The sequence below is a fragment of the Geotrypetes seraphini genome, chromosome 17, assembly GCF_902459505.1.
Source record: "Geotrypetes seraphini chromosome 17, aGeoSer1.1, whole genome shotgun sequence".
Lineage (NCBI taxonomy): Eukaryota > Metazoa > Chordata > Amphibia > Gymnophiona > Dermophiidae > Geotrypetes > Geotrypetes seraphini.
The window spans coordinates 15610368-15622878 of NC_047100.1; the positions used below are offsets into that span (position 1 = coordinate 15610368).

A 12511-nucleotide genomic window follows, 5' to 3' on the forward strand; every position below is an offset into this window, starting at 1 on the left:
TGCTCTCAGTGAGGGACCGGTCCTTCAATATTGTGTATTCAATCTCCAGGAACAGGCAGTGCTTGCCTGCCCCTCGCTACTAAAAATGCCATAGTGAAACAGCACCCATTACTGGTATGACTGTAGATGGAGGTCTCCTGCCCAGCTTAGAGGCAACAGTAGTCACAGAGGGTGTACCATGAAGGTAGAGAGATAGCAGAAGCCAGGCCAAATGCCAAGGTCACTTCTGCTATCTGAAATGATAAAGACTTCCTCTACAATATTTCTCTGGTAGTAGTGATATTTTTAAAAAAGGAAAAGGGATGATTGCAGCAGCCGCTGAGACATTAAAAAAATTAAATGGTGAGAATAATGATGCTAAAGAAAAGACTGGAAAGAAAAAAAGAAGTGATTGTTTTCACAGTTAAAAGAACAGGTTTTTAACATTTTCATTCAGATTATAGGATTAGACAGGGAAAAAGAAAAGAGTGGACATTTGTTTCACATCAAATCTTTACCTGTTCGTACAGTGCAATATTCTAACATTTTGGTGGAAAATCCACCACAGACATGGATATACTAACAGCAGTTTGCATGGTATAAAAAGACATGCTAGGGATGGTTGTTAAAATCATTAGAAACAAGGCATGCATAATATTTAGATTTAAAGTTTCCTTAGACCATTGTTGTATTAGATCTTGTAAAATTATCAGCCCTTCTATAGTGAATGCTGAAATAGGGAATGTGCCACTAGTTTTCACAATTCAACTTCCTGCATTTCTGAATCTTACACTCACTAGAGTACAAGGGGTTATCTCAAAGTATAGCAGAAGGTATGGATTGAAGAGGTTCAAGGGGGGAAGAGGTGGCAGAGTTAGATGTTATCAAGAAAAGGGGTGAACAGCAAAAAGGTCAGTAAAGAGGGGTCCAGATGGAAGACTAAACTGAAACATGAGGCACAATCAAAATGTTTTTCAGACCAAGAGGCTCTTTTCAACATCTTGACTCACCAAGGAAAAAGTAACCTAGGGTCAAAGGATAGCCAGCAAAACAGGGAACAAAATCAAATAATGCTAAGTATTAGGTTTGGAATAAGGTAAGTATTAGCTTAGGGAGAAGGTTTTATAAGTATATATACTGGAAAAAAGGTTAGTGATATATGGAAAATGGAAAAATGGCACTTGCATAATAGGAAAAGGAGGTGCTGATGATAGCAAATTTGGAATATGACTAGATGGACAAGCATACATTATGTAGGGTTCAGGCAGTAATGAGCATTGTGCAAGAGCTAGTTTTAGAGGAAACAGTGACCTATTAAAAGAAGGAAGGGAGAGGCATGAGGTCCTCGTACGTGTGAGGAGAACGGAAATGAGGAATCCATGGATACACTTAAGGAGCCCACCCTTAAATCACTGCAGGCACCCAAGAAAATCCAAATGGAAGCCATAGATGACCCAGATCACAGCTGACTATGTACATAGTAACTTTATATGGAAACTGTAATGACTAGGGTTTTTCAAGGAAGCAAAAAAAATACAACCCAAAAACCCCAACAACAAACAATTGCAGCCAAGTGTAATCTGTGTCACATTTAAGAACTGATTAGAATTGGGACAGAGGAAATGGAAAGCAACTGATGGAAATTAAGATGTAATTTGGTTAGCTATAGATGGGGAGCATAGCAAAAGGTAGGTGAGAAAAGCATCAAGTACTCAGTGATTGTTTTCTTTTTAGCCACGAGGCACTAATCTCAAAATACCGAATTTTCCCAGGTAGTTGTGTTTCAAAGGTTTGGAAATTGTAAATTTTGGACTTAGCACACATCTTGTTCAGTTGCAGTTCAAGGTGAGTCACATCCAAATACACTAGGTATTACGAGATTACTAAAGAATAACCAAAATGGCAAAACAGTAACATGATTATGGAATTAAGCCATTACTGCTAAAGCTAGACTCAGTTTTAAAATGTCATGCAAAATTTTTGTTTTATTTTAACCACATCTGTAAGGTGCACAGAGCACTACAGACAGAAAATGCCCAATGGTAATACAGTGAACTGGTCTACTCATCAATAAATGGCCATCGGACTGTGGCACTGTATCCCAACCTTCAGGTTCATGTTTAAAGTTAGTAATTTTAGTCATTGTTTTATTTTGAAAATATCAAATTGTTTTCGCATGCACAAACCAGTGTAGTAGCATTTGAAGAGGAGACAGGGGATAGAACTCGTTCAATTCAAGCTACCTGAGTATTTTGTGGTACAAAAAAAAACAAAAAACACACACACACACACACAAAAAAAAAACATTTTTTCTAAATGCAAACCGTAACTTACCTGCCATATCATATCTGGATCAAAACACAAAGTTGGTGATCTCTATAAGAAGTAAAGTAAACCATAAAAATACTGATTTAGTTTAATTCATTCTATTTGAAGCATATTTCACGCCTGCCCTCAAGATTATCCAATAGCCTTTAGCACAAACATCTACTGGCTTGCTATCAAGGGCAGCATTAGCTAAATTAGTTTTGGAACAGTATTTTCAAATGTTCTTTAACAGTCTAAACACAAAGAATAGATCTGTATATTCCTTTCAATTCAAGTACTGTTTATTTCAGGGTTGCCCAAGTCCGGTCCTCGAGATCTACTGGCAGGCCAGGTTTTCTGGATATCCACATGCATGAGAGAGATTTGCATACCAAGAAGGCAGTGCAGGCACACACACAAGGTCAAGGTCACTGGCCAGTGGTGTACTAAGGGGGAGTAGGTGCGGTACGCCCCGGGCAACATCTTTGTGGGGGCGCCGGCATCTGTCCTCCTCTCTCTGCCCCCCGCCTCACTCATTCACGACCCTCTCTTACCATGCACCTGTGCCCCTTCCCTTGTACCTGTTTAATTTTTCCAACACGTGCCGTCACGAACTTGCTGCCCACATTGGTGTCGGCTATCTCCGACATCACTTCCGGGTTCCTCTGCCTAGGAAGTGACGTCAGAGGGAGAGCCGACACGATGCAGGCAGCACGTTCATGATGCTGCTTGTGCCTGGAAAAAATTAAAGAGGTATGGGGGAAGGGAAGGAGGCACGCGTGCAGCAGGGAAGTGGCGGAGAAGAGAGTAGGAGAAGGGCACCACCGTCCTGGGCGCCACTCACCCTTGCGACGCTACTGTCACCGATTACTACTGTGTGCTAATGCTGTTAATGCGCATTGTTTGCCACTACATAAAATGGGTCCTGCAGCAAATAGCACACATTAATTGCATTTGATCATGCGGTTAGTAAATGACCAAAGAATTTCTTGTGGTTCAGCAGTATTCTATAAGTCCCTCCTTGTGGGCTGCAATCCAGTCGGGTTTTCAGGATTTCCCCAATGAATATGCATTAAAAGCGGTGCATATTCATTGGGGAAATCCTGAAAACCAGACTGGATTGCGGCCCTCAAGGAGGGACTTTGAGATCCCTGCTCAACATCAACAAACCACTAACAAATGAGAAAAAACTATGAGGATTACTCTTTTAGGGGTTGAAAAGCCTGGCTCTTAACAAAATAAATAAAAAAATAACTTTAAGAAATAAAATAAGGAAGTTAATATAATAATAAATAAAACTAGGGAGTGAGGGGGGGGGGGGCTGTGACGTGAACGGGAGTGTGTGAGAGACTCACGATATAACCCAAATTCGGTACATGACTCCAGATTCTGAGGCTTTTCAAACCCTAAAAGAGTAATCCTTACAGGGTTTTTTTCTCATTTATTAGTGGCTAGTAAATGACCCCCACAGTATGAGTTCAAAAGCCTTCTAAGTTCTGTAGATTTCACTATAGTTTCAAGTTTCAAGTTTATTAGAAATTTGATGAATCGCTTATACATGAATTACTAAGCGAATTACATTAAAATCCAAACTATGCATACATTAAAATACAAGATATGCATATAACATATAAATTTAAAAAAAAAAAAAAAACAACTCAGAAAAGGGGTTAGACCAACAGACAAAACTGGATGTGGAGGAATGAAGGGATAAAGTTACAATATTAATAATTTTAAAAAGAGGGAAACAATAAGGGAAAAAAACATTAGGAAGGGTATCTTTTCTATTTTTTATTTTTGATAGAGGGTCTACTGCACTGTGACTATTCCATTCGGAGGGTAAAAGCTATTGAGCAGAAAGACATTTATATGTACTATGACAAAGTATGAAGCTTGTACTTCATTCCAGAACTATGTTCAGGCTTCCTTATTGCAAAGCAAAATGATTTATGTCCATAGCCACACCACGCAACAGCTGACCAGCCTTATAAAGATCAGAAACTTGGCACGTGTACACCAAAATCCAAACCAAAATCAGTTATACTGACTAATGTCAAAGGACAAATACGCCTCCAGAGACCAATTAAGGTAAGACTCAATCTAACATTACATACACATCCTAAAAGATTCACTTACTGAATTCATGGCCAAATGCAAAAAAATGGACAGGTTCTAAGCTTAGGTTACAACAACATTTCATATGAGCCAAGTCTCTATCCAGCTGTCCTGCCAACAGATTTCAACATTTTTGTCCAAAATGTTAAATCATTCAAGATTTAGACAGTTTTGTGGCCCAGCGGTGGAGATGGTAGAAATTGGAAACAAATAGCTAAACACCAGAAGCAGTTGAGGTTAACATATCCTTCACCCAAAATTTAGGCCCAGGAAAATCAATATCTTTACATGATATGGTTTAGAATCTGGAAGAACAAGCACTTCTAGGTTTCTCAACAACTTTAATCATTCACATGGTCCCGTTTTTCAAAATTCTACCAAGTCCTTCCTCCAACTTCTCTCATATTTCAGCTGTAGGCAATTTACCTATCCTTCAGTTACAATTCCTGCTCCTGACATTATTATCCTATACCATACAACGAGCAAGCTATACTTTGTTGCTCAGAACTGTCGGCAAAAATTTAAGTCCCAAAATTTGAACTCAGTGTAAGAGATCAGAAACTGAATTTGATCTGCAATAAACTTCTCATTTCACACGCCTTCATTCTGATATAGCACTACAAATTTTTAAAAAACCAGCACATCCAGAGACCCTAGAGAATCATTCCAAGATTTTACAGACCTATCACCAGATGTTAGGAAGTGCAATGATATGCTTTCAATCACAAGAGACAGGTAGATCCATCAATGCTGCTTAGACGGAACACTGCTTATCATAAAGATAATTACTTCAGAGCCTAAAACCAGTAACACTGAATGAAAAATTATCTCAGTTGATTAAAGACAATTTTTTCTATATTCAGGAAAAATTAAAACAAGAATGTGATGGTGCTAAATGCATAGCAACAAATCCAGAAAGCTGTATACAAGTAATAGAAAAAAATAGTCTATTGATCAGATATTTCATCTGTTTATTTATTTACAATGGATTTCTATCCCACCTATGTATATATTCTAGGAGGGTTGCAATATCATATTCAAAATGTCACATATTCTTATTACATCTGAGATAATAACAAAACACAAAAATATAAAAATTCACTGCCTAAAAGTATCCAAACACAAAGCAGCTTTCAGCCCTTTTCTAAACCTATAATCCATTTCAATCCATAACATAGACTAAATATTACTCTAAAACTATGGATTAGTAACAGAAAAAAAAATTTGTAAACGTACCCAAGAATCAGATATCCATTTAAACAACCTATATACATATATATCATTCATGACCTCTCAGAATTTTATAAACAACAGACAGTAACCTGAATCAAGACCTAAAGCCTATAGGCAACCAGTGGAGTTGCTTTAAAGCAAGTGTAATACAGTCATAGCAAGAATGATTACCCAGAATTTTATACTGAATTGCATTTAAAGGGCGTTACAATAATCCAAAATATGGATTATCATTGTTTTCTTTGCATTTGAAATTTGTGGGATGCAACATAAGTAACTAACCCCACTGGCAGTCACAGCAGCATCTTATTAATGAACCCCTTTCAATGCCAGATTTACCTATAAACTAAATAAGATACAGCTTAGGGCTTCACAATTTATAGGCACCTCAGAATTTTTGAAGGGCTCTGAAAATTTTCTGTGGCTTATCATATTTATCTAAATATTCAAGTGGTGGAATTACTTTCATCTGTATTTTTAAAATGGCCTCATACATAATGAATTTAGGTAATATTTTAAGCATAAATGTTCTGTTTTCAGGCTTCTCGACTGTTACCGCTGCAGCTGGAGCTAAAAAACATGCTACAGTTTTGTAAAAGGGGGGTATATTAATAAAATGATCCAAATGACTAAAACCCCACCTTTTACAAAACCGAACTAGGCTTTTTCATCGCTGATCATGGCGGTATTAGCTCCAGCGTTCATAGAATTCCTATGAGCATCGGCACTAATACTGTCGTGGCCAGCAATAAAAAAAGTTTAATGTGGCTTCGTAAAAGAGGGGGGGATGAAGGTAATATTGCCAGCATTATATAAATATATATATTTTTTTATTTTTATTATTATTTTTTTAATTTTTTTTATGGCATATTTTGCAGAAAAATGTAAAGTCAAAAAGTAATGTTTCAATTCCGTAGATGTTCGAAGTGTGCTTCCTTTGCATGAAGGCACGCCCTCAGCCTTGGCCGCCACTGATCTATTGACTTGGATCTGATGGCAACAATTCAGAATGACAGATCCACAAATTAAGGTCAACTACAGTACATGGAGACCTAAGTGATGGAAAGATCGCAGAAGCACCATAGCGTGGATCATGTGGAATTCTCCTCTAATTGCAAGGTGGTGAATGGTCTCTTTCATAGATCTAAAAGCCTTCACAATTATTATGGCCAAAAATTATGCAGCCTTATCTAACTTTTTTTGTAATTTTTAAATATTTTTCAAACACCATAAAAATGAGCGAATCAATCTATAAGTGAATAAATATATGGCAGTCTCATTCCAACTTAGTTACTACCATCACTTAAACCACAAGAAAAAACTTGTGGCTGAAATTGTAAATCCTGTGCCGAGAAAGTCTTAATGCCACTCATCTTGATCTTGAGTGGCTCAAACTGCACTTTCAGGACTGCCTGCATGAAAATTATCATCAACGGGCCCCATTTCGCCGCTTTACAATCGGCTTCTACAGGATTTTAAAACGGGTTCCTGCAATACTATGTGTTGTCCTTTGCATGAAGCCATGCCCTCAGCCTTGGTCGCCACTGATCTATTGACTTGGATCTGATTGCAACAATTCAGAATGCCAAGGTACCTAGATTCTTCAACAGACAGAAGATGAAAGCATCCAGGGGACTTATGTATTGATAATCCCATGGCCGCGCAACAAATTGCTATATAGTTTTCCCCCTTGGCCCTCAACACCTGCTGATTCCAGACTGACTAAGTATAAATATTGGTTAATAGTTAAAAGATCCAGAGGCCTGGCTATAGAGACAGCTTGCAATAAAAATAATAAAAGGCTAGCATACAAAGTTGCATGTGCAACGTATAGAATAAAAGAACTGTGCAAATAACTTAATTAGCTAACAAATTACTAATTGCTATAAATGATCAATTATTGAGCAAAATTGATGTTAATTAGTGCCAATTGGTAGTAATTAGGAGTTACATGTATAACTGCCCCTGGTCAGTATTCTATAAATTGTGTGCACTAATTTCAGATTGTGCAACTGCCAGGGAGGGCAAGAACTTGGGAGGTACATGAGTGGATCAGAAGCATGTCTGGGTGTTGAATGCACTAATTTCAGATTGTGGAACTGCAAGGGAGGGCATGAACTTGGGAGGTGCATGGATGGATTAGAAACATGTCTGGCTGTTACAAGCACAAGTTATAGAATAACTGCAGTTTTGTGCATAACTATCTACAATTAGGTATGCAAATTAGGTGATTGCCCCTAAAGTTAGGCATGTAACTGTAGACTTAGAACTAGTGCACTAAGGGGAGAATTCATCAAGCACCATTAAGTCACATTATTTGGCCCTTAACATGACTTAAATGGCCCTAATGCCGGGGCAATATTTAAGTCACTACAGGTTAAGTGGCAAATGCAAGTTTTGTATCTCATTACTATGCAAATACCCTAGAGCAGGGGTGTCCAATGTCGGTCCTCGAGGGCCGCAATCCAGTCGGGTTTTCAGGATTTCCCCAATGAATATGCATGAGATCTATTAGCATACAATGAAAGCAGTGCATGCAAATAGACCTCATGTATATTCATTGGGGAAATCCTGAAAATCAGACTGGACTGCGGCCCTCGAGAACCGACATTGGACACCCCTGCCCTAGAGTTAACTTGTGGTCCCATAAATCAGTGTAAAATAACCTCAGCTTTTAGCTGAGGTTATTTCACCATCTGGGAGCATTGGGTAACTCTGTTATCCAATGCTCTCGTGCAGACAGAACAAGATTCCCCCCATTCATTCAATTTCCATCCAGTCCCATAAGTTCATATAAGGAAATATTTCCTGATATAGAAATACATGTGACCTTAGCAGTAGTTGCATGATACTTCTGCTAGAGGTGCCATTTTGAGGCCTGTGCCAGACGGGGCAGGAGCAAGTGGACATTGCTTATGCTCATAAACTCGCCCCTCCCTCCCCCAAAGGACCACCAATCAAGGCAACTCTTTGAAGGGGCAAGGGCTACCTTTGAGGTTGGGGATGAAGGGCTTGAAATGGTAAGTGGTAGGTGGGGATTGAGTCGGGGGGCCTTAACTTGTGGGGCCACCTTGATCTGCTAGCCCAGGAGCAGTGGGTCATGGCTTTGTGGCCCAATGCTCCCAGACCAAAGTAATAATGCTGTTAGTGAGGTGGCTTGCAAGCAACATTGTTGGCATTGGGACCACAGTTGAAAGCTAAGTATCAATGCTTTCCAAGTAAAATTATTTAAAGAATATTTATAAGCATTTTAAGATATTGTATTAAAAAATGCCATTATATGCCCAAGTTATTTGGAAGACCACTGACAATTTCAGTGAGTCATAAAGAATTATACTTTACGTAAAACAAGTCACCGTTGAGGTCTTTACGAGTTAGATATTGTTACTGTTATTGATCGTGTCCTGACCAGTTTGCGAGCGTTCCCCAATCCCGACCCGATTCACTAACCTTCTGCCTGATCCGATCCGCACATGCAAATGAGGGGAAATGGCATGCATAAGTAGGAGGCAGCGATTCACTAAACAGAAGACGAACACCAATTGTGCTTGCCGATCCAAAAAGTAGCGACTGCTGAGGACCAGTTGCTTTCTGTCCCTGCCGACTCTCCTGCTCTCTGCCGCCCTGCAATCCCTGAAAACTCCCTGCGCGTGTGTCTGGATCTCTCTGCAGCGACCTGTGGGGTTGCTATGGGGCGTGCGTTCGATCACTTCATTTGCATGAGGACTGTGTAGTGAATCGGTCGCCCGGCAAGACTCAGCCACGGATCGCCCAGATCGGTAAGTTTAGTGAATCTAGGCCTAAGGCCTGAAAGTCTTAGGAAACAAAATCACTAAGGGCTCTTTTTACAAAGCTGCGGTAGCGGCTTCTGCAGTAATCGCTCTGACACCGATAGGGATTTAATGGACATCTAAGCACCTGCTACTGTGGCTTTGTAAGGGGGGGGGGGGGGAGGTAAAGATACTTCAATGTAACATTTTCTCAGAATGCAAAAAAAGGTGTCCATTTTAGCATAGTATTGTTATTTAATCTTATCGTATTAAAAAATGTAAGCATGGATAAATCAAGAAAATGGTAGTCATTCTAATGCTTCACATAAACAATGTACAGTGGTATCTTGGTTTACAAGTGCACCGGTTTGCGAGTGTTTTGCAAGACGAGCAAAACATTTGCAAAATCGGCACCTGGGAATCCGAGCGTGCCTCGATTTGCGAGCGGCGCCCCCCGTGATCCGGCACCCCCCCCCCCCCCCCCCGGCGATTCGGCACCCCCCCTCCGCCACAATCTGAAGTCCCCCAGATCCACACGAACCCGCTTCTTACTATCATCTAGGCCTCGGCACCGGCATGTCCTGTGCGTTGGTGCCGGTGCCCGAAGATCAGCCTCCTCTTCTTGCTGGGCAGATTCTCAAGGACCAGCAAGAAGAGAATCTCGGAGAGAGTGTGAACTCGCAGGCCTTGAGCATGCACAGATCCTCAAGGCCCAGCAAGAAGAGGAGGCCGATCTTCGGGCACCAGCACCAACGCACTGGACATGCCGGTGCCGAGGCCCAGATGACAGTAAGAAGCGGGTTCGGGTGGGTCTGGGGGACTTCAGATTGCGGCGGGGGGTGCCGAATCGCGGCGCGGGGTGTCGGATCGCGGGGTGGGAGCCGGATCGCGGGGGGAGGGTGCCGGATCGCAGGGGGGCCTTCGGGGGGAGCAATGCCGGTTCTCGGGGGAGGGGAATAGAGCAGCGCCGCTGGCCTTGGGGGTGGGAACGTATCAAAGCGAGTTTCCATTATTTCCTATGGGGAAACTCACTTTGATATGCGAGTATTTTGGTTTACGAGCATGCTTCTGAAACGAATTATGCTCGTAAACCAAGGTACCACTGTATATTGTACATTAAAATGTATGTAACAAATTATCAGTTGGTTGGCCAAAAGATATGAAAAATCAATCCGTTAAATCAATTTACTTATTTTTCTTCAATGCTAGTTATTGTTTTATGTAGGGCATATCAATGTTATTTAAGAGGAAAGATAAATTAACTGTTCCAAATACGAAATCTTACAGATACAGACAGACATTGATTTTTTTTTTTTTAAATATTTAAAATACCCAAAGCAAAATATTGCAACCATTCTATTTGTTTAAATCGTGTAAGTTTTTAATTTTATCTGCTAAGTAGACAACAGAATGATGTATTCACAGTATTTATAAGAACAGAATTAGAAACTCCCAACCAAGAAATACTTGAAGCTCTACATTTTCAATTCTCTCTACTGCAAAACTCGGTTGATAAGAAAAGTTACAATAAATTTCATTTTAGCATGTATTAGAGGGTTACATATTGAAAAACCAGGATAAAGGTATTTGTGCTGGTTTCTTTTTATTACAGAAAGCAACAATTTAGTATAAAATCTTATCTCAAAGAGAATTTATTTTAATTCAATACAATACACTTAGAGAAGGGGGATCATTTTTAATAGACTCTTACCCCAGACCTAGAGCTTGATAATGTCTTCCAAATGGAGCTAACAGAAAGGCAGACAAAGATGTTTCTTAACTTCCTTTGTTGAGCTTGAACGGGATACCTGAGGAATCTCATCAAAATGAACATACAGTGCTACAAATGCTCCATAATCTTAGTTTCCTTTTTTTTTTCAGGGTACACTTTTACTTCCATTATGTTCTGATGGCACTTGGCAAGGGTTGTAAACTTTAAATTACAGAAAATTAGACCTGACTCCATTACGAACATGTAACGTAAGAACTTCCTATCAGACAAGCAACCACTCCATTCATCAGGTAGCGTTCAATTACTTCCTATAATTTATAAAAGTCTGTTAAGATGAATAGTCAGTGTGCACCATAGAGGGAATACTGTAGGGGGGGGAGAGGGAGGGGAGGAAATGTTCTTAGCCCAGCCAAGAAAAGAATGACGTGGATATGGTTCAATCCATGATCTAAAACAATGTCAAAATATGGACTTTCGTTTCTGCACATTGGCACTTAACAAAATAAGATAATGCTCTTTTTAGCTAAAGTAGCAAAATAACACTCAGAATTTAGGAAGTTAGTTAGTTGGGCCAAGAACTTTTCAGCACCCCTTTTTTTTTTTTTTTAATGGTATGTTTTCTCTGGGTTGTGTTTCCATTAAGTGAAGATTTATTTATCTCTTTCCCTTCTTTAAATTGTTCTATTGCAGATGCTTCCTGCTTCATAAACATATTATCATGGCCAATACAAGTAAATCTTACTTACTAAAAGACAATTCTTTATGAATAAGTGCTATTAAAAAAAAATCTTTTTGACGACACTTTTTTTCCAAGTTTCCTACACAAAAGAAACCCAAGGGACAACAGTGAAAGTGGGAAGGGAAGAAAAAACATGTTAAAGGATTTTATGTGGAAAACTCTTATTTTCACATATATAGCTTGAATACATGAAATTCTAATTTACAGAGGCATAAAATTTAATGAAAGTCAGACATGGATATTCAAAAGTCTGCCTATGTTCCAAGAAAACAACTGTGGTAAGTGCAAAACTATTTTAAAAGCCTACAGATTATAAACAACTCATTTTGCTAATACAAGAGGAAAGCATTTCATTTTATTAATGACAACTTTATTCTTAAGGTAATAAACTGTTTCCTAGGTACATATAATTTTGTTGTTCCTTTATTTCAACTTGGCAGTATGGTGCTACTAGTCTTTTCCCAATGAAAGCTGCCCATTTTCCAAGTATCTTACTTGGCCAGTCTATAAATATGCATGAAATACAGCTGATACCTTAACAAGGCTTTGTAACCGAAGTTCTTTGCCATTCTTTTTCCAAACTGAGGTTCCCTTCATTCTGCAGGGAGTTAAGTGAAAGCACACGACATAGAAAAC

General features: G+C 39.4%; 1 protein-coding gene across 8 annotated transcripts in view; it reads right to left on the reverse strand.

Annotated features, from left to right (window-relative positions):
• Nucleotides 1-12511, reverse strand: part of ERC2 (ELKS/RAB6-interacting/CAST family member 2) — a 779911-nt gene that overhangs the window by 683668 nt on the left and 83732 nt on the right. For 5 of the 8 annotated variants that reach the window (XR_004537420.1, XR_004537425.1, XR_004537419.1 and 2 more), the window contains one exon: nucleotides 2314-2355. The exons of the other annotated variants lie outside the window; for them this stretch is intronic. Coding sequence is in view for 1 of the 5 variants with exons in the window: in XM_033926752.1 (XP_033782643.1) it covers nucleotides 2314-2355 (42 nt within the window). In the remaining 4 variants the exon portion in view is untranslated. The remainder of the gene's footprint in view (nucleotides 1-2313; nucleotides 2356-12511) is intronic. 8 annotated transcript variants of the gene reach the window in all.